Here is a 22575-nt window from a genome sequence, read left to right as displayed (position 1 = left end):
ATAGCCAAGGTATGGAAAAAGCCCAAATGTCCATTGACTGATGAATAAATATAGAAGATGTGGTGTATATATACAATGGAATATTACTCAGCCATCAAAAAGAATGAAATCTTGCCATTTGCCACAACATGGATGGAGCTAGAATTCTCCATTGAGTGTTCAGGAATACTAGTGTGTGGACTTTGTATCATGCTAAGTGAAACAAGTCAGTCAGAGAAAGACAAATACCATAGGTTTCACTCATATGTGGAATTTAAGAAATAAGACAGGTGGACATAGTGGAAGGGGGAAAAGAGGAGAGGGAGGAAAACCGTAAGAGATACTTAACTACAGAGAACAAACTGAGGGTTGATGGAGGGGAGGGCAACAGGGGATGGGCTAAATGGGTGATGAGTATTAAGGAGGGCACTTATTGTGATAAGCACTGGGTGTTCTATGTAGGTGATGAATCACTAAATTCTACTCCTGAAACCAGTATTACACTATATGTTAACTAAATAGAATAAATAAAAACTTGACACAAACAAATAAAAACTGCTGAGAACCAGACTTTAAAAGGAAGGAAGGAAGGAAGGAAGGAAGGAAGGAAGGAAGGAAGGAAGGAAGGAAGGAATAAAGAAAGATTATATAAGGTTCAGGTATGTAACACAAATTTAATATCTGTATGTAGTACAAAGTGATCACCACTAAAAGTCTAGTTACCATCCATCACCATGCAATTGATCCCCTCTACTCATTTTTCCCACCCCCACCCCTGTTCCCCTCTGGTAATCTCCAATTCATCTTCTGTACTATGAGTTTGCTTTTGTTTTGTCTGTTCATTTAAGTTTTTAGATTCCATATGAGTGATATCATATATCTGTCTTTCTCCATCTGACTGACTTCACTAAGCATAATATCTTTGAGGTCCACCCATGTTGTCACCAATGACAATATTGCATTATTTTTATGGATGAGTAGTACTCAATTGTATATATATACCACATCTTCTTTACCCATTTATCTATCAGTGGACATTTAGGCTGTTTCCATTTCTTGGCTATTATAAATAATGCTGCAAAGAACAAAGGGATGATTATATTTTTTTTCAAATCAGTGTTTTTGTATTCTTTGGACAAATACCCAAAAGTTGAATGCTGGATTATATGGTAGCTCTATTCTTAATTTTTTAAAGGAATTTTCCATATTTTCTTTTCCACAGTGGCTGCACCAATTTACATTTCCACAGTGTTTGAGGGTTCTCTTTTCTCCATGTCCTCTCCAACATCATTATTTCTTGTCTTTTTGATAATAGCCATTCTAACCATTGTGAAGTGATATCACATTATTGTTTTGATTTGCATTTCCCTACTAATTAGTGATGCTGAACATCTTTTAATGTGCATTTTGGCCATCTATATGTCTTTGGACAAATGTCTAGTGTATTCAGATCCTCTGCCCATTTTTAAAAATATTTTTAAGTAATCTTTACACCCAGTGTGGGGCTTGAACTTACAACCCTGAGATCAAGAGTCACAAGCTCCACCAACTGAGCCAGCCAGGTACCCCTCTGTCCATTTTTTAAATCAAGTTGCTTGTTTTTTGTTGTTGAATTGTATGAATTCTTTGTATGTTTTGAATATTAATCCCTTGTCAGATACATGGTTTGCAAAAATCTTCTCCCATTCTGTATGTTGTCTTTTTGTTTCGATGATGGTTTCTTTCACTAGCAGATTTTTAGCTTAATGTAATCATTTTTTTTCTTTTTTGGCTTTTGTTTCCCTTGTCTTTGGAGTCAGATCCACAAAAACATTGCTAAGACCAATATCGAGGATCTTACTGCCTATTTCCTTCCATGAATTGTATGGTTTCAGGTCTTGCATCCACATCTTTAATCCATTTTGAGTTAATTTTTTGTATGGTGTAAGATAGTGATCTAGTTTCATTCTTTTATGTGTGGCTGTCCATTTCTCCCAACACCACTTATTGAAGATATTCTCCTTTTTCCATTGCATGTTCTTGTCTCCTTTGTTGTAAATTAATTATCCATATATGTGTGAGTTTATTTCTGCACTCTCAATTCTGTTCCACTGGTCTGTGTGTCTGTTTTTATGCTGATACCATACTGTTTTGATTCCTATAGCTTTGTAGTATTTTTGAAATCAGGGAGCATAATATCTCCAACTTTGTTCCCCTTTCTCAAGACTGCTTTAGTTATTTTGTATTTTTGTGGTTCCATGCAAATTTTAGGATTACTAGTTCTAGTTCTAGTTCTGTTAAAAAGTGCCATTGTAACTTTGATAGGGAATGCACTGAATCTGTAGATTGATTTGGGTAGTATGGACATTTTAACAATATTAATTCTTCCAATCCATGAACATGGTATATCCATTTGTTTGTTTCATCTTCAATTTTTTTCAATATCTTAAAGCTTTCAGAGTATAGGTCTTTTACCTCTTTAGTTAAATTTTTCCTGGGTATTTTTTATTCCCTTTTTTTAATGTTTTTTTATTTTTGAGAGAGAGAGACAAAGTGCAAGTGGGGGAGGGACAGAGAGAGAGGGAGGCACAGAATCCAAAGCAGGCTGCAGGTTCTGAGCTGTCAGCATAGAGCCTGACAGGGGGCTCGAACTCATAAGCTGTGAGATGATGACCTGAGCTGAAGTTGGATGCTTAACCAACCGAGCCACCCAGGCACCCCTTAATGCAATTGTAAAAGGGACTGTTTTCTAAATTTTTTGTTCTGATAATTTGTTAGTGTATAGAAACACCACAGATTTCTGTATGTTGATTTTGTATCCTGTTACTTTACTGAATTCATTTACTAGCTCTAACAGTTGTGTGTGTGTGTGTGTGTGTGTGTGTGTGTAGTCTTGTGGGTTTTCTATGTATAGTATCATGTTATTTACAGACAGTGACAGTTTTACTTCTTCCTTTATAATTTGGATGCCTTTTATTTCTTTTTCTTGCTGTGGCTAGGATGCCAACTACTATATTGAATAAAACTGGTGAGGGTGAGAATCCTGGTCTTATTCCTGATCTTAGAGGAAAAGCTTTCAGCTTTTCACCATGGAGTATAATGTTAACTGAAAGTTTGTCATATATGGCCTTTATTATGTTGAAGTACATTCTAATCTATACTCACTTTGTTAAGAGCTTTTATCATAAATGGATGTTGAATTTTGCCAGATGCTTTTTTTGCACCTGTTGAGATGGTCATATATTTTTTTATCCTTTATTTCGTCAGTGTGGTGCATCATGTTTATTGATTTGTGGGTTTTGAACCATCCTCATGTCCCTGGAATAAATCCTACTAGATCACGGTGGATGATTCCTTTTAACGTATTGTTGAACTTGGTTTGCTAAGGATTTTTGTTTAGGATTTTTGCATCAATGTTCATCAATAATGTGGGGCTGTAATTTTCTTTTTCTGTGGTGTTATCTGGTCTTGGGATCAAGTAATGCTGGCCTCATAAAATAAATTTGGAAGTGTTCCCTCCTCTTCAATTTTTTGGAAGAGTTTGAGAAGGATAGGTATCAAATCTTTGAATATTTGATAGAACTCACCAGTGAAGCTGTTCTGGCCTGGACTTCTGTTTGTTGGGAGGTTTTTGATAACTGATTCAATTTTCTTACTAGTAATTAGTATATTTTTTATAGCTTCATGAATCAGTCTTGTATGGAAGATTGTATGTTTAGAGGAATTTGTCTATTTCTTCTAGGTGGCCCTCTATGTTGGTGTATTATTTTTCATAGTCTCTTATGATCCTTCATATTTCTGTGGTGTCAGTTGTAACTTCTTCTAATTTTGATTTCTAATTTTGTTATTTTTCCCTTCATGAGCATAGTGAAAGGTTTGTCAGTTTTGTTTACTTTTTCAAAGAACCAGCTCTAAGTTTCACTAATCTTCTGTATTTTTTTCCTAGTCTCTATTTCATTTATTTCCATTCTGATCTTTACTATTCCCTTCCTTGTACTTACTTTATGCTTTGTTTGTTCTTTTTCTAGCTCCTTTGGGTGTAAAGTTAGATTGTTTATTTGAGATTTTTCTTGTTTCTTGAGGTAGACCTATATTGCTAAGGTATTCCCTCTTAGAGCCATTTTTGCTGCATCCCCAAGTTTTTGGTATGTAATTTCTGGTTTCACTTGTCTCTAGGTTTTTTTTTAATATCTGCTTTGATTATTTTGATGACCCAGTGGTTGTTCAGTAGCATGTTGTTTAATCCCCACATTTTTGTAATTTTCTGAGACTTCTTCTTATAATTGATTTCTAGTTGCAAGCCATTGTGGTCACAGAAAATAGTCGATGTGATTTCAATGCTCTTGAATTTATTGACACTTGTTTTGTGGCCTAACATGTGATCTATCCTAGAAAATGTTTCATGTGCAGTTGAGAAGAATGTTCAGTTGCTTTTAGATGGAATGTTCTGTATATATCTACTGAGTCCCTCTAGTCTAATATATCATTTAAGGCTGATGTTTCCTTATGAATTTTGTTTGGATGATCTAACCATTGATACAAGTGTTAAAGTTCCCTACTATTATTGTATTGCTATAAATTTTTCCCTTTAGGTCTGTTAATATTTTCTTTATATATCTTGGTGCCCCTATTATGGGTGAATATATATTTAAATGCCCTTGTCTATTATTACAGTCTTTGTTTTAAAGTCTATTTTTTTCTGGTATGAGTATTGCTACTCCAGCTTTCTTTTCATTTCCATTTGCATAGAATGTCTTTTCCCATCCCTTCCCATCGGTCTTTGTGTGTCTTTAAATCTGAAGTGTATCTTTAGATCTGTAGACAGCACATAAATGGGTCTTGTTGGGGTGTTTTTGTTTGTGTGTGTGTGTGTGTGTGTGTGTGTGTGTGTGTGAGAGAGAGAGAGAGAGAGAGAGAGAGAGAGAGAGAGAGAGAAAGCAGGGGAGGGGCAGAGGGAGAGGAAGAGAGAATATTAAGCAGGATCTACAACCAGCCCAGTGTGGAGCCTGATGCAATGCTAGATCCCATGACAGTGAGAGCAGGACCTGAGCCAAAATAAAGAATCAGATGTTTAACTGACTGAGACAGTCAGACGCCCTAAAATGGGTCTTGATTTTTTTTTAGCCATTCCACCACTCTGTATCTTATTTTTATTTTTTAAAGTTTATTTATTTATTTTGAGACAGAGAGGGAGAGAATGAGAGAGAGAGAGCAAGCACATGAGCAGGGGAGTGGCAGAGAGAGAGGGAGAGAGAATCCCAAGCAGGCTCTGCACCATCAGCGTGGAGCCTGACGTGAGGCTCAAACCCACGAACCATGAATCGTGATTTGAGTCAAAACCAAGAGACAGATTCTCAACTGAATGAGCCACCCAGGTGCCCCTTCCACCACTCTATCTTTTGATTGAAGAGTGTAGTCCATTTACATTTAAAGTAATTATTGATAGAGATGTTCTTATTGCTATTTTGTGCATTGCTTTCTGGCTATTTTCTAGTTCCTCTCTGTTCCTTTTTTCTTCTCTTTCTCTCTTCCCTTGTGGTTTGATGGCTTTCTTCAGAATTATATTTAGGTTTCTTCTCATTTTTCAAATGTATTTACCATAGGTTTTTGCTTTGTAGTTACTGTGAGGTGCATATATAATTTTCTATGTATATAACAGTGTGTTTTGAGCGATAGCAACTTAAATTTGAACATATTCCAAAACTTTACATTTTTCTCTCACCCACACATTTTTATTTTTGATGTCACATTTTACATCTTTTTATTTATGCATCCCTTAACTGATTATTGTAGTTTTAATTAATTTTAACTATTTTTGTCTTTTAACCTTCATACTTGCTTTATAATGGATGCATCCACTATCTTTACTACATATTTATCTTTTCCAGTGAGATTTTTACTTTGTTATATATTTTCTTATTATTAATTAGTGCCATTTCTTTTTGGTTTTGAGAAGTCTCTTTTACATTTCTTGTAAGACTAGTTTAGTGTAATGAACTTTAGCTTTTGCTTATCTGGAAAACTCTTAATCTCTCCTTCAATTCTGAATGATAACATTGCCAGGTAGAAAATTCTTGGTTGAGAATTTTTTTCTTTCAGCACTTTGAATATGTTGTGTCACTCTCTTCTGGCTTGCAAAGTTTCTGCTGAAAATTTTGCTGGTAGCCTTATGGGCTTTCCCTTGTACACAATAAGTTGTTTTTCTCTTGCTACTTTTAAGATTCTCTCTTTAATTTTTAGCCTTCTAATTACAATGTGTCTTAGTGCGAATTTCTTTGGGTTCATCTTATTTGGAACTCTCTGGGCTTCCTGAACTTGTATGTCTGTTTCCTTCCCCAGATTGGGCAGGTTTTCATCTGTATTTCTTCAATAAGTTTTCTGGCCCTTTCTCTTTCTCTTCTCCTTCTGGGACCCCAATACTGCAAATGTTATTCCTCTTGATGTTGTCCTAGAGATCCCTTAAGGTATCTTCATATTTTTAAATTCTTTTTTCTTTTTACTACTCTGTCTGGGTGAGTTCTATTGCTTTGTCTTCCAGCTCATTGATCTGATATTTGGCTTCATCCAGTCTGCTGTTGAATCCCTCTAGTGTATTTTTCAGTTTAGTTACTATATTCTTCAGCTTTGTAACTTTGATTTGGAATTTTCCTTATATTTTCTGTGTCTTTGTTGAGGCTCTCACTATGTTAACTCATTGTTTACCTGAGTTCAGTGAACCTCTTTATGGCCATTACTTTAAACGCTGTATGAGGTATAATGCTTACCCGTTTCATTAATGTCTTCTTCTGATGTTTTGTCTTATTCTTTCATTTAGAACATAATCTTCTGTTCTTTAATTTTTTTGCCTGACTCTCTGTGTTTGTTTTTATGTATTAGACAAATCAGCTACTGCTCCTGGTCTTGAAGGAGTGGACTTGTGTAGATGTCATGTGGAGCCCAGAAGTGCAACACCTTCTGACCACCAGAGCTAGATGCTCAAGGGACATTCCTTTTTTGGACTGCATGTACTCATGTTCTGTGGCAAGTCTGTGTCTACAGCTGGGCTGTGGGTGGGGCTGGTGTCTGGGCCAGCTGCAATATATGGCTGTGCTGTGGCATTGTTCAGGTGTCTGAATGGCCAAATTTGATCCCAAACTCATGCAACTTGAAGAATAAGAAAACCCTGCTTAGTTGCTGTCTCAATTGTCCCAATTACTGAGAGAAGACTATAGAATTATCTTGTTGACTTATTCTGGAGAACTAATTTTCATAAAGTAGTTGGAGGTCTTTTGTGAAAATATGAAGTGAAAGAAAAGATGCTATTTTAAAGTCCCAGGTGATATATGTGTTTCTACCTTAACCTATAAGTCTTACATCATTACGTTATAGCTGGGTTCTAACATAAGAAATGTACTAATTTATACTTTTAGAAAAAAATATGATAATTTTTTGGAAGTCTTAGATTAAAATTTATAATTTGAAATTAAGTAATTGCCTAGAGAGACAAAATGAGAAGGATTAGATGTAATGTAAGCTAGTATCTAAGAGAGTTTCCTCATCTGTGAGACTTTTCTTGATTAATCATGTCAAAGTACATGGTAGACTATATATATAGTGGGCAGAAAAAGAGGCATGAACATTCTTCAGTTTATGCACACATAATTTTGGCTATAGTAAGTACTATTAGTTGATTTATATAGATAAAAGGAAAAACAAAAAATAAAGCTATATTTGGCACTTAATGTTTAAAAATCAAATACTTGCTAAGACCTGTACTTGATTGGATCTCATTTTTCAAAAAGTAATATTCATGTTTCATTTATCAACAACAGGATTAAAGTATAAAGAGCAGGGGTTTTGTGTTCCATATTTTCCATACATATTACATTTGCAAGGGACTGGATTGAAAAAAACAGATTTAAAAGAAAAATGTCAGTTTAGAATTGCAATGTTTGCCTTATTCAAACTTATCTTGGTAAAGATTAAGTATAATACCAATATTTTGATAAACAGACAAGTGAAATAAAAATACCAACAAGAAAGTATTCTAATCACAATGGGTTTCCTACTTAATTTTATACCCAGATTTGAAAGCTTGATCTCTTCCATGACAAATCAGTAACATGTCAACTGGCTAAAATTATCTCTCTAGAAGTAATCATCATCTCAAGCTTTTGAAAAATCAAATTCACTACAAATATTTCAAATACTAGTTATATAAGCCTATTTCTTGAACTCTGTAACAATTCTCATTAGGACATTGTGTTTAGTCAAAGTAACACTTCAAAGAAAGAATGCAATTTAAAAACATTTTGTAAACAGAAAATAAGTTCATTGTCTTAAAATGCTTAGCAAGTTATAGCTTGTTCTTATTTGTCACATCAATTACAATGTTGATGCTATCCAATCTTTCAATGCTTTTCAAATTCAAAGCTTTCCATTACTGTTTAAATTAATTTGTTAACATAGTTCTTTGAATAAAGATATTTTTAAAGAGTGACTTAGTAAGCCAAGTACTTTACAATAGTACCATAACAGGAGATTGATTGGAAATTCCTTTGGAAAAAAAGGTAGAGTTTTCCTGTGTTCAGGGTTTACAGAGAAAATGGTGTTTTGGGAAAGTAATTTAAAGAAATTATATGGGACAACAAAGAATAAATGTGAGGAGTTTAAAACAAAAAGATATATCTTGGAAAATTGAAAACAACTGAAAAATGAGCTCAGAGTTTCTCGTATCTGAAAAGGAAGGACATGTTGGCTTGTATATTCCTCTTTGTATGAAAAAGGAAATCACTACGGTCATCTGGAAGGGCTAATTTTTCCACATATTAAAATCTAAGAGGAAGTTTATGGGGCACCTGGGTGGCTCAGTCGGTTAAGTGTCAGACTCTTGATTTCGGCTCAGGTCACGATCTCATGGTTGGTGAGATGGACCTGGTGTTGGGCTCTATGCTGATAGTTTGGAGACTGCTTGGGATTCTCCCTCTCCTCTCTTTCACCTCACCGAACCCAGGCACGCGCTCTCTTTCTCAAAATAAATAAATAAACATTAAAAAAAAAAATAAGAGGAAGTTCCGCAGTGAAATTCCTTACATAAAGAAGTCCTTAAAATACACTGGGCAAAAAATTCCATAGCAATTTTCAAAAATTGCTTTCAATATATCATATATATCTTTCAAAAAAAGATATGTGACATTCAAATGGGTGATTCTTTTTATAAATACTCTAGAAAAACAAGAGCAAAAGTAACGCCAGCATTTCTAATAGGCCCCAGGCTAATCCACCTAACAATGCCCGTGTAGAGGGACCTGGTGCAGTGTCAGAGTAAGAAAGCTGTAGCTATGACATCCTCGAATTTTCTTTTTAGAATGTCCCATGGCCTAATTGTTTTTTGTCAGGTACTGAGCTACTGTCAATTCACGGCTGAACTCATAAATGTCTGAAGAGCCACATTCTCTAAAGTTGATTAATGTATGATCAAAATGGTTCAGATATTTGACAGGTAGGCAGTAAATTTGATATGCTGCTGTCATATTAAAGGCTTCTCTGTGGATATTCTCATCTGGATGAAAGGCCATCTCACTTTCCCACATAGCTGGCACTGGAAAAGTAGACCAAAATCTGTCAGGACTTAGATTTTCTCAAAAATGACCTGTGAATCTTTGAACATGAAGAATTTGGTTAAGAACACAAGATATTTGGCCATAAAAATGAGAGATTACTTTGGTCTAAAAAGGATTTAAGAAGAGTTGTCTTGAGTCAGCTGCCTCAATCCTACACAAATCCTACATAGGGACACAGGGATATACCAGATTGTGTGGAATGACGTTTTAATGGTCCCTTCAGGCTTGCTACCACACTCAATATGTGAAAGAGTTAAGGTACAGCCCAGGGCTAAAATGAATGATTTGGAAATTAACTGTCCTACTTTTCTCTCTTCTTCAAAAAATGATTTAAAAAAATAAAATTTAAAAGCTAAAATGAAATCACAGTAAACTGTTCACTTTCCCATATATTTCATAATCTGGTATGCAGATTTTTTCATATTATTTAGTCTTTAACATCAGCATTAATAGATCACTTTTACAAGCTTTAGTTATTTGTCCTCCATGGTGTGTGTGTGTGTGTGTGTGTGTGTGTGTGTGTGTGTCTGGAGAGTGGGACAGAATAGAAACAGATAGAAATGAATTAATATAATCAGCCACATATGATAACTTAGCTCCCTATGTTTAAGACCAGAACTACGGGGTTAACCTATCACTTTGCTGTCCACATTGTGGCCTCCATTACAAAATATCTAGCGTTAAGTTTATACTCTGTGGCTATAAAACAGAGTCATACTCACTGGCCAAAACATAGTAGTCCTTCATTATTTTTTCCTTGAAATAAATGATTATCACACACCAGGTACTAGGCCCTCGCATACAGGGAGAAAAGACACAGTTTCTGTTTTGAAGGAGCCTACAGTGTAACACAGTTTACAACCCTGGTTTCATTCTAGAATTACCCAAACACCTAAACAAACAAACAAAAATGAACATATGCCCAGACTCAGTCCTGGAGATTCTGATATAATTGGTCTGCAATGGAGTCTGGAATGAAGTCAGTATTATCAAAAAGTTCCTAGCATGATTCTAATGTATACTGAATTTGAGAACTACTGTTTTAATGGGTGAAAGAGAACAGTTAATAAGCAAATACAAGTGAGTATTTCTAAATTACGCCAGTTGAGTCTAACAGTCAGCTTGGTTTCCAGCTTCAGAATCCTTTAAAATTCTACCTCCAGGCTACATTTGCTTTCTTGGTCCTGCCAGGTTCTAGGACCAAGCAAGTTTTAGAAACTGGAATTGGCTAACTCAACCCCAGCTCATTATTCCCTCTAGTTCTTCTAACTGCCTCCCTCCTAGTGACTAAGTCCTAACTTCTGGTAACCCAGGTCCTGCTTGGGACTCTGCCTTGTGTTTGGGTCCTCCTGCCCATCACCTGAATTCTCCTGCCTGCTGGTGAGTCACTGGTAAAAATACCTGCAGCCTGTACCACCAGTTATTTGTTGCTGGCCAGATCACCTGCCACACCTTGGCAGGTCTCTCTCTTATCTCCCATCTAACCAGGCTCACCTTACCTCCCCCTCCACCCAGGCCTGATGCAATCAGCAAGACACTATTTGAAAAATATCGAATATCGAGAATAGAAGTGCATCCATCTTATGTACCAACAAATCTACACTCAATATTTTACAGCGTATTCTTCTTTATAGGCTTTTCTAGCTTAATAGATTTCTTGGTAAAGCATGATACACTTAGTCCATTTTTCTGGATCATCATTAGCAGCACAAATGGACTTTCTGGCTGTGGCTGAGCTACTCTGCTGGCATATTCATTGACTTCAAAGGGAGACCAGTGATCCTCTCAGTCCTGGTGGATTAAGTTAACTTTTAACACAAATTCAAATTACACTTGAGGTATCTTGTTAGATGTATTTGAGTTTGCTGTTACATGATAAGCTTTATTTTCTATCTGAAATTTTAATAATGCATTCCAAAAGAAGCTGTTCTTCTGAAATAGCAATCCAAATTTCACATCCCAAATCTTGAAATTGATAACATGCTTTCCCACCCCTGCCCTATCCATTCTAACATAAAATAAATATCTGGGTAAAAATAAAATACTGGTATTTAACAAAATTATTAAATATAGACAACCTTACACTACACATAAGTTTTTACAGGGAGTTATGAAACCCAGTTTATAGCCTGTTCAGGTATGACAAATACTTTATGAATGTCTGTCATAGCTGTCATCTCACACCATGGTGTAAAGTCTGGGTTTTCCCCTAGATTGTAAGCCCAGTATACAATGATGATATCATATTCCTCTACTCCTGCTGCCCATGCAGCACCTGATTAATTGTAGGTGCTGAAGAAATCTATATTCCAAGAATGAATGTGTCTGTTGCATATGAACAAGTCCAAGTGTCTCCTGGTTTTGGGGCTTCTTCATGGTGAAGCACTTTGACATTGTGCATCGTAGGATTTTGTCCTAAGCTGTGAGCCAGAGAATGGCTTAATCTGGTGCTGTTTAGTGGATCAGTGTCTGCAGCTGCTCTTTGTAGTTATATTCTGAGAATGGAATGGGCCCCCAAAATGACTTGTGTTGCTTTATTACAAATCAGTGAAACAAAACTCTTCACCCAGGAACTCACCAGAAGATCATTCTCTGGTGGTAAAATTTCCATAGTGATAGCTTTGTTAATGTCAGGCCGGGCCAGCTGCTATTCTGAGGCTATTGATGTGAAAATAAAAAGTCAATTTAACCTTCCTTCAGTTAATCTGATTTGGAATCCACTGCTTCCAGGGTGCTTTTAACTTATCAATGACTAGGTTAAGAGCTCACCTTCATGGTAACCTAAATGTTGTTCTTACAAGGGTCTGCAGTTGGATCCTTTTGCATGTTGGCCATTTGGCATTTTCTATTTCCTTACAGTGGGCAACTGCAGAGTCTGATTCCTACAGGAATATATATCCTGGTGTCTTAGTGTGTTGCCTTTTATGTGTGTTTCTAGCATTTTCCTATTTTCTTATGGGATTTTATAAAAGGTACTTATATGAGGTGTGGCACTCTCTCCAGACAACTTGCACACTTGTGTATAAGGTCACTTTTCACACCCCAGTCTTAGAGGGTAGTTATAAGAGTAGTTGAAAGCAGGTTATGAAGTGATAGGATGACAGGGGTAGATATTTCCTAAAAGTATACTTTTGGTATACTTTTCAAGTAACTCGTAGTGAGATCAAAGGTTTCTATGTTTACTTTCTTTCCTTGTCGTAAAAATAAATATTACATTACATACCCAGCCTTTATTTTAATCTGAAAATAACTGGTTAATACTTTTTTATCCTCTTTCATTTCCAATGTTTAAAAAAATTTTCCTTAATGTTTATTTATTTTGAGAGAGAGAGAGGGAGAGTGCAAGCAGGAAAGGGGCAGAGAGAGAGGGAGAGAGAGAATCACAAGCAGGCTCCATCCTGTCAACGTGAGCCCAACACGGGGCTCAGTCTCATCAATCATGAGATTATGACCTGAGCTGAAATCAAGAGTCAGATGCTTAACTGACTGAGTCACCCAGGTGCCTCATTTTTAAAATATATTTATTGATTTATTGGCACAATATCATGTTAATTTCAGGTGTACAACACAGTGATTCAATATTCTCATGCCTTAAGAAGTGATCACCTCAATAGGCCTAGTTACCATCTGTTAATATACAAAGTATACAAAATTATTGACGATATTCCCTACACTGTATATTACAGTGCTTCCTTTTATGTAACTTCTATGAACTGAAATATATAATAACTTTGAAAAGTAATAGAGATTAAACGACTAAATAATAATAATGTAATAATCTGAAGTTATTTGCACAGTAAACATTGTAAAATTTGTTTACATAATAAAGGGAAAGACTATCTTCTCTAGTCTAATCATGGTGTTTCTTGAAACTGGGAAGTGAAAGCGCCTCCACTCTATAGATCATCCAGTTAAAACTGCTGTTGGTTTAATCCAGGGATCAGCAAAATGTGGCCTGTAGGCTAAATTTGTCCCATTGCCTCCTTTTGTAGGGTCTGCAAGCTAAGAATGGTTTTTACATTTTTAAACAGTTGAAAAAAATCAAAAGATAATATTTCAAGACATGTGAAAATTATTTAAAATTTAAATTTCATAATACATGTAATATATAATGCACATAACTGGCACAATAAAATTTTATTAGAACACAGCCATGCACATGAGTTTATGTATTATCTATGGCTGCTTTTATGCCATGGCAGAGTTGAGTATTGTGACAGGGACCATATGGCCACAGAGCTGAAAATATTTACTATCTGGCCCTTCACAGAAAACATTCACTGACCCCTGGCTTAACATAATAGTTACAATTATATAAATTCTGCTTTTGTTTAAGAATCATGCTTGCTCACTGGGCTGTTCCAGCTTCTCCTATGACTGGGCAAATTACTCTTACAGGACTTAATGGCCAAGGAATAATGTCATAGGAATGTATACTTGAAACAGTCGATCCAGGAAGCATAATTTGATCAAGAACTTCCTTGTTTATAGGTGTAGACCAGAATAGTCCTGGATCATTTCAAACCTGGCTTACCCCTATCCTGAGAGCACCTTTGATGCAATAAATGACTCATGTCTGAAAGCCAAACTTATCAACTATTCAGCTGGCATACGTTGATAATTTTAAAAATTAGGAAAAACATAGAAAGTAAGGTTGAATGTTACTTTGGTATCTTACAAAGATGAGATTAACTTTAATTTTAAAAAAAGTAAAAGCCTACCTGGACGGGTTTCTGCCACAACAGGCCCAGCAAGGTCAGACGGCTTGCCGACACCCGCCTGATTTATGGCTCGGACACGGAACACGTAGCTGGCACCCTCCTTGAGGCCTTGCACCTGGAAGAAGCAGGTACAGAAGTGATGGGTGTTCTGTGTCATTTAAACAGAAGTGCTCTTCCTCTGTAAATACAATTTAGTTGTGTAGCCCAAGTTCTCCCATTCGTGGAACTATATCTCCCATCCATACTGAGATTGACCAGATTAAACTTTTTTTTTCAGGTTAAACTTTTTATTTATTAATTTTTATTTTTTTTAAATGTTTATTTTATTGGGGTGCCTGGATGGCTCAGTTGGTTGGGCGTCTGACTTTGGCTCAGGTCATGGTCTCCCGGTTTGTAGGTTTGAGCCCCGTGTCGGGCTCTGTATTGTCAGCTTTGAAGCCTGGAGCCCACTTCAGATTCTGTGTCTCTCTCTCTGCCCCTTCCCTGCTCGTTCTCTGTCTCTGTCTCTGTCTCTGTCTCTGTCTCTCTCTCTCTCGAAAATAAACATTAAATAAAAATTTTTTAAGTGTTTATTTCACTTTTGAGAGAAAAAGTGAGCACTAGCAGGGGAGGGGCACAGAGAGAGTAAGGGAGAGAGAATCCCAAGCAGGTTCTGCACTGTCAGTCCAGAGCCCAATGTGGGTCTTAACCTCAGGAACCATGAGATCACAACCTGAGCCGAGATCAAGAGTCAGACATGTAACTGAGCCACTCAGACACCCCAGATTAAACTTTTTAACATGTACATTTTTTTTCTCCAGTTCAGACTTGAAAATTTTCTGAATATAAAATATCTGGAAGAGTGAATCTACATCTCAATGGGTATGGAGATTACAGGACATCTCTAGTTTTTTATGTCTATATTGTTTGGATTTTTCATTATGAGCCTGTGTCAGCTTTATAATCAGAAAAGTCAATAATTCTATTTTCACTTTAGAAACTGTGGACAAACTCTAAGATAATTTCCTCACAGAACATTCACTTCCCGGGTTGTGAGGCATATTCATTTTATATCAAGTCAATCTCCCTCTCTCTCTCTCTCTCTCTCTCTCTCTCTCTCCCTATATTTGCCTTTCTACTTTTTGTTTTTTTAAATGAGTGAACTTAACCATTCTTTGATAGGTTTAAACTCTATTATTTTTTCTTTCTGCCCCTCCCCCCTTTTTTTCTGGGCATTTGATCCCCTTTGCTTGGCTTCTCATCCTTGTTTTGCTTCACCTGAGTCAAGTCCAACTTCAGCACTTGGGATCCAGTGCTGTGCAAACTGGGGAGGTGGAGATAATCCTGGCCATAAACACATACCACCACCATCCAGGATGTGTCTGACTTTCATTTTACACTATCCTTTGGCCTTCTGACTCATTTGGAGAACCAAACAGCATGCTACCTTCCTGCCCTTCCTTTACCTTTCCTCTTCCCCATGAAATGTGACCTTGCCTACCTCCTCAAGGTTTTGTAAGGGGCTGGGGAACTCACTGGCATATGCTAAGATGTCATGTTTAAAGGTCATCTCTCTTGGAAGATATATTTATGGGGACAGTAGATACCTTAACCTTTGAAAGTGGCTGACAGATGGTATGGACTTTAGTCCACAGTGGCAGGTCAATGGTAGAGATCTTTTAGAGCAGGCATACTCTGAATATCTTCCAAGGTCCACCTCTAGGCAGTGGCTTATTCTGCCAACAGGTATTTCTATATGACTATGGTGAAGCTACCCTTCATCCTAAGTAATAAGAGCTAGAATCATACACCCCACAGTTTCTGAAGCCCTAGTATGGATTCAGGGTCTCCAGGTGCCAAGGGTGACATAGGGGAAAACATTCTTTGGAGATATCTATTTGGTACAAGCGAGATTCAGTGGCTTTAGTAGAACAGTCTTTGGTAGATGAAGTTAGGAATTTGTTCAGTTAGAGCACTTTAAAGGAATCTGGAAGGCAAAGGCACAGATAAGGGTGAGGATTAGGTCAAGAGTTGAGTGAATTCATTCCACTGGCCTCTGAGAGCTCATGTGACACAAGCATGAGGAAGCCTGTGAAGTGAGACACAGCATGACTCAAAGGAATCCACAGGTAAACACTTGCCGGCATGAACACTAGGAAAATAGCACACTCAAAGCAAAAACTATCCTCAGAAAAAAAAGAAAAAAAAAATCAGAGGTGGAAATGTGAAAGTCACCTTTTTAAGACTGTAAGTAACAAAAATGTGAGGTAGGTAAGTATAGGCAAGGAAGGAAAGAAGAGGGAGAAGGGAGCTTGTGGATGTTTTCCAGAGGTAGGCTAAGGGATTCAGGTTAAATAGAACCAAATTGCTTTAAGCATCAGAAACTGCCCCCAACCCCAACCACTGCCAAATGGAAACTTACCAGGAGCCCAATAAATGAAACAGACCAAAGCAGAAATGTTGTATTCTATCTTGCTAATTTTAAAGTTAATACCATTAGAGGAGCATTTCTTCTTTAAAACAAAAAAGTGGTTCTCAAAATATGAGCACACTCTTACCCTCAGGTATGTGTTTTTAATAGCTGCCTCATTGAGTCCTCGCCATTGGTCATCTTTGGCACTGGCCTCCTTCAAGTCCACAAAGTAACCAGTGACTGGAGTCCTTCCAGAGTGGATCGGAGGCCTCCACTGCAGAACTAGGGAGGTTTTCCTGACTTCACTACACTTGACACTGTGTGGGGGTCCTGAGAAACAGAAAGAGACCAATACATAAAAATCATGATGTATATGAAAACATTCAAATACATGTAAATCTAGAACCACATTTAAAGTCTTAAAGCTGAATCCAGTGTTTTTCTTTTGTAAAATCTACCATTCCTTTAGAAATAGGTATTTTGTGGTCATTTCATATCAAGTTTACTCAATGGGTCTACATCAACCCACTCAGTCCCTTTATGAGCAGTAGGTGGTTAGGGGCCAGTTCAAGGTGCCCCTCAGAGGCTGGATGAAAATTTGCCTTCAGGGTGTCCTAGGCCCTGTGGTCCTCACCTTTCATCAGAACACTTTAACGTGGTTGCAGATTCAATTTCAGATTATTTTTCGATGGTAATCTGAAACTTTTCCTAAATCTCAAATAAGGAGGAAGAAAGCAACTCTATTTGATGGCATGTGAATATATATAGTAATATTTCTTTTATAGGAAAAAGGAATATATTACCAAAGAGCTCCCCTCTGGAGGGAAATCTTTCCCATAAAGCATATATCCCATCTAGGACTTAAACCAAACTACCATTACAGTTTACAAAGAACTTTCATCAAAACAGATACAATCAATCCCGTGAGCCCTGAATCTGTGCTAAACACTGCTAGATACTTATTTATTTATCTCATTCATCCTTAAGACAATTAACAGAAAGCTCAGAGAAGCCAAATAACTTGATCCACCTGTTCAGGAAGACAGAAAAACGTTCTCCCTGTCCATGTGCTCTTTGCACTCTTGGGAGAGTCCAAACCAGTAAGTGATTTCCCACATCTTTCCATGACCACCAGCTAGCTGGTGATATTTGCAGATGATATATTTTCTTTTTTCCTGTCTTTAAAAAAAAAAATAAGTGATTCCTAATCAATCAATTAAAATCCCCTGAACTGACTCACAGTGCCCTAAAAAGCCAGCTACACACACAGACTCTACCATGCTGTGCCTTGGCAGTTTGCAATTGATAGCTCAATATTTGTTGGGTCCTGCACCTTGGCTTAACAGTCACAGAACTGTGTCAGCCTTGCCTTCTGACAAGGTAAGAGGTTTAAATAATGTGGTGATAGATTTAAATATTAACATCAATACCTTATACTAGTGTGTCATGTTCTGTTTTGCAAAGGGCTTTTAAACTATTTTCTTTTTTTTTTATTTTTTATTTATTATTTAAAAAAAATTTTTTTTTACATTTTTTTTTTTTTTGAGAAACAGAGTGAGACAAAGCATGAGTGGGGGAGGGGCAGAGAGAGATGGAGACACAGAATCTGAAGCAGGCTCCAGGCTCTGAGTAAGCGGTCAGCACAGAGCCTGATGCGGGGCTCGAACCCACGAACTGTGAGATCATGACCTGAGCCGGAGTTGGACGCTCAATCGACTGAGCCACCCAGGCGCCCCTAAACCATTTTCTTGTGTCATCCTTGGAACCCAATGAGGCATCCAAACACTTAGCACTCACCCTGCAACCTCTTTTGCTAACTATATCTTTTTGAATCAAACATTTCCCACAGGCCTGCTCAGAATTTCATAGTCTCTGGTCACTCATATTTTAACTTTATTCAGGAATTACAGAATTAAAAAAAACAGATCCGCTTTCATGTAGGTGACAGAAGGAGCTTAAGAAATATCAACCAGCTTAGTGGAGGTACAAGGAAAGCAGCATGTTTGCGTCTTATATTTACTGAAGTTGAGTGAGTGCTTGAGCTTCTCTTGGGTTCCTCTTGTAATTTTTTTATTCACACTGGGTAGAGAAGTCATGCAGATAAACACTCACTAAGTGAAGGCAAAATGATGGTTCTTCAAGGGCACTAGGATTTCAAATAGAGGAAGAGGGTGGCATTAAGGACAAAGCTGGATCCACCCAATATGTTCCAGTGTGGCCTTGTGTTCTAATGTGGTCAATACTGGTGCTATACCAGTTATTACATATGTTGAATATTAAAGCCAAGTGGGAGAATCTAGTCATCCTGTGGCACTTACTGGATCTCTGAAGTTAGTACTGTTGGAAGCAAAATAAAATCATCTACCAAATACATTAACATTGTTAGTTTGAAACCTAATGGCTTCATACATTTGTTTGTATTCAATTTTTTAATTTGTTCAGTGTTGTAGCTCTATGAGTTTTTAAAATCATAGGTAAATGTTTCTGCCTTCTTCCATTTTCTTCCCTGTTCAGCCAACTACTCACAATGGCAACCTCCAAAAGAGACTACTTCCAGCCAGGTACCAGTACCTTTGTTATGATGCAGAGTTGGGACAAAGGTGTAGAGAGAGCAAAAGGACTGGAGAAGTGAAGAGAGATAAGTGGAGAAAGTCTATGGCTTAAGTCCTAGGCAGGCATGTTAAGTCCACCTACATGACATAACAAAGAGCTGGCAGCAAGGGAGGAGAGAGACACCAAGGAAGAGGAGACATATTGGCTGAGCCCGGAGAGAGAGATTTTGAGCAGGTTGACAAATGAAAGGTTCCAGTGCAGTGGGAGAATGCATGAGAATTAGGGAGTGCAGGAAGAAGTTTCTGAGATACTTTGTTGGGGGATATGAATTGGATGGCCTTCAGCAGTCTTTAAGAAGCACAAGTAAAAAATCAGAATTCCTTTTCTTTTTTTTTTTTAATTTTTTTTTTAACGTTTATTTATTTTTGCGACAGAGAGAGACAGAGCATGAACGGGGGAGGGTCAGAGAGAGAGGGAGACACAGAATCTGAAACAGGTTCCAGGCTCTGAGCGGTCAGCACAGAGCCCGATGCAGGGCTCGAACTCACAGACCGCGAGATCATGACCTGAGCCGAAGTCGGCCACTTAACCGACTGAGCCACCCAGGCGCCCCCAGAATTCCTTTTCAATGATCATGTGGTACTCCTATTTTGTGCTTCTGTTAATCCTATTCCAAGCAGAGGGATAACTATGAGGGCTCTCGGATGTATTTGGAATACAAGCACAAGAAATTATACTTTATTTTATATAGGTACCTATTATTTAATAGGATTATAAAAATATTGTAACTAAACATAAGGGGTCAAGAGAATTCTTTTCCCTTAGGAGTTGTTTATATAGCACTTAAATGTAGTTCCAAGTTGTAGTTTCTTTTGGAAGAAACCCCAAGCCTCACTGCTGAGATACGGTTAATATAGTTTACCTGGAACAGCAATGGTCCACTCTTCACATTTGAAGCATGCACTTACTGCTGAGGGCACTCCCAACCCAGCAATGTTCATGGCTGCCACTTGGAACTGATACACCATGTTTTCCTTCAAGTTGCTAATCTGCAACACAACATCACAGAGAGTGGATGTTGATTCATGTTTGTTTTTTAAAGTTGTTCAATATTTTATTTACTTACCTCCTGCACTGGATACACCCTGAGGTGACCCCCAATGAGTCATACCCTTTTGTAATCTCCTCCCCTTGAGTGTGGGTGAAGCCTGTCACCTGCTTCCAACCAAGAGAATACGGCAAAGGTATTGGAATATCAGTCCCATGATTGTTGTTCCATCATACGGAAAAGGGGGAGGGATATTATAGATGTAATCAAGGTCTCTACTTAGTTTATTTTTGAGTTCATCTAAAGGGAGATGATCCTGGGTAGGCCTGATTTAATCAGATGAAAGCTCTTAAAATGGGGTTTGGGACTTTCTTAATGAGAACACTCTCCTGATGGCCTGGAAGAAGCAAATGTCAGGTTGAGAAATGCCTAGCCACTCACATTTGGAGAAGGGCAGTCTGTAGGAGCAGAGGGCCCCAGCCTCAGAGCTGAAGGAACTGAATTCTGCCAGCAATTGAATCAGTTTGCAAGAGGAACTCAGCTCCAGATGCAAATGAGCCCAGCTGACACCTAGATTAAAACTTTGTGAGACGGGGAGCAGAAGCCCCATCTGAGCCATATGTAGACTCCTGACTTGCAGACACTGTGATATAACAAATGTGAGTCTTTTCAAGTCACAAAGTTTGTGGTAATCTGCTATGCACCAATAGAAAATTAATGCTTGTACAGATAAAAATTAAGAGAATTCTAAACTAGGAATCAAAATATTTAAAATCTTGTCGTTTTTGTGCTCCTTACTGAGAGACTAATATTTTCTATATCCCTCAGAAGAAATTGGGTTGTTGTACATATATGTGATAAAATAAGGAATGTGAAAACATTTGCAAAATAGAAATGACAGAATATACTAGTGTGAAAAAAATCCATGGACTATGAACAATCCTCTGAGCACTAAAAATACTTAATAAATGGAGGTATTGATGGAAACACCTGAATTAACAAAGTTTACCCATTGTATGATTTAAGACTACACAAGACAAATATATATCTCTGATCCAGTCTACTCCTGATTTGATCATGAAGTCGTAAGTTCATCTGCAAGAGGGTCTATTGCCAGTTATTTAGGGTACAAGTAGAATACAATGGCTATATGTTTTGGTAACAGAATAATACAAACTCCCTTTTTGATTCACACACACATACATACACTCCCTTTAAGAAGGGGAAATCTTGTTAATTAAGAGGAAACTATCATGTAGATAACTTGGATCTAAAAGCACTTTATTCAGGTACCAGCTGTTCTGGGGCTCCGTTAGTGTGAACAACTAGTCCAATTTTCCTGGAATTATGGGGTTTCTAAGGATGTAGGCAGTTTAGTGCTGAAACTAGGAGAGTCCTAGGCAAACTGGAAAAGTTGGTCATTCTAGGCTTAGGTGAAATACTGTGGCATGGGACTTCTATTTCTGGCAATGGTGAACTAGGCTATAGAGATTAATCACCCTGCTAAAAAATTTAAAAACACTAGATAAAAATATCTTTTAAAAATCTTCTCAAAAGCATCAAATTAGTGTCAAGATGTTACAGAATTATCAGGCCAGCATAAAGGGAAATAGGGAACAAAGAGAGATAAATGAAACATCGAAGTGGCTTTTACTTTGGGGAACTGGCCAATAAAAAATTTTTTTTTGACCTTTGGTTTTGATTATCTGACAAGTAGAGGGACTCAGAAATCAAAGCCTAGAGCGAAACCAAAAAGGAGATAATAAAAGGGAACCCTCTACTATTAAGCTGGAACCCCAAAGGGTTTTACTCTTTGGGGATAAAGTTGAATTAGAAATCATTCTGCCTTCATACAGTGTAAATTCACATTGCTTGTTTGTCCAAAAAATTAAAGCCTTATACTTGATTTAAGAAAAAACTGAACATGGGGTATCCCCAGGTACTTTGCAGAAGCAAATACATACTTTCTCCAGAGAAAGATGCCTTCATGCTAAACCTCAAATTATTAATGCAAGTAATATTTTAAGGACAATGAGCATCACATAATCAAGGATAACCAAGCATAGAAAACAAGATACCATGAGCAAGACAACAAAACCAGTGATGACAGATATAGACCTGCAAAGATATTAGATGATGTAATCATCTGACATAGATTAGAAAAACAGCTATGGTTACTATGTTTTAAGTATAAAATACAAATTTAAAATATCTGCAGGAGAGAGCAAACTATAAAATATTTTGTAAAATATGACTTATAAAAGGGAAAATACAATAAGAAAAAAATAACGGGATGTGATT

At 37.2% G+C, this 22575-nt stretch overlaps 1 protein-coding gene across 3 annotated transcripts in view; it reads right to left on the bottom strand.

Annotated features, from left to right (window-relative positions):
- Positions 1-22575, bottom strand: part of MYOM1 (myomesin 1) — a 154168-nt gene that overhangs the window by 32552 nt on the left and 99041 nt on the right. For all 3 annotated transcript variants that reach the window (XM_053902473.1, XM_053902474.1, XM_053902472.1), the window contains 3 exons: positions 20149-20275; positions 16819-17003; positions 14282-14396 (listed from right to left, as the gene is read on the bottom strand). In XM_053902473.1, the coding sequence (XP_053758448.1) occupies positions 14282-14396; positions 16819-17003; positions 20149-20275 (427 nt within the window). The remainder of the gene's footprint in view (positions 1-14281; positions 14397-16818; positions 17004-20148; positions 20276-22575) is intronic.

The sequence above is a fragment of the Panthera pardus genome, unplaced genomic scaffold (genome assembly GCF_024362965.1).
Source record: "Panthera pardus isolate Hobbes unplaced genomic scaffold, ASM2436296v1 HiC_scaffold_15, whole genome shotgun sequence".
NCBI classification, from domain to species: Eukaryota; Metazoa; Chordata; class Mammalia; order Carnivora; family Felidae; genus Panthera; species Panthera pardus.
Note: the sequence above shows the minus strand (reverse complement) of the source record. Positions and strands in the feature narration are given on the sequence as shown.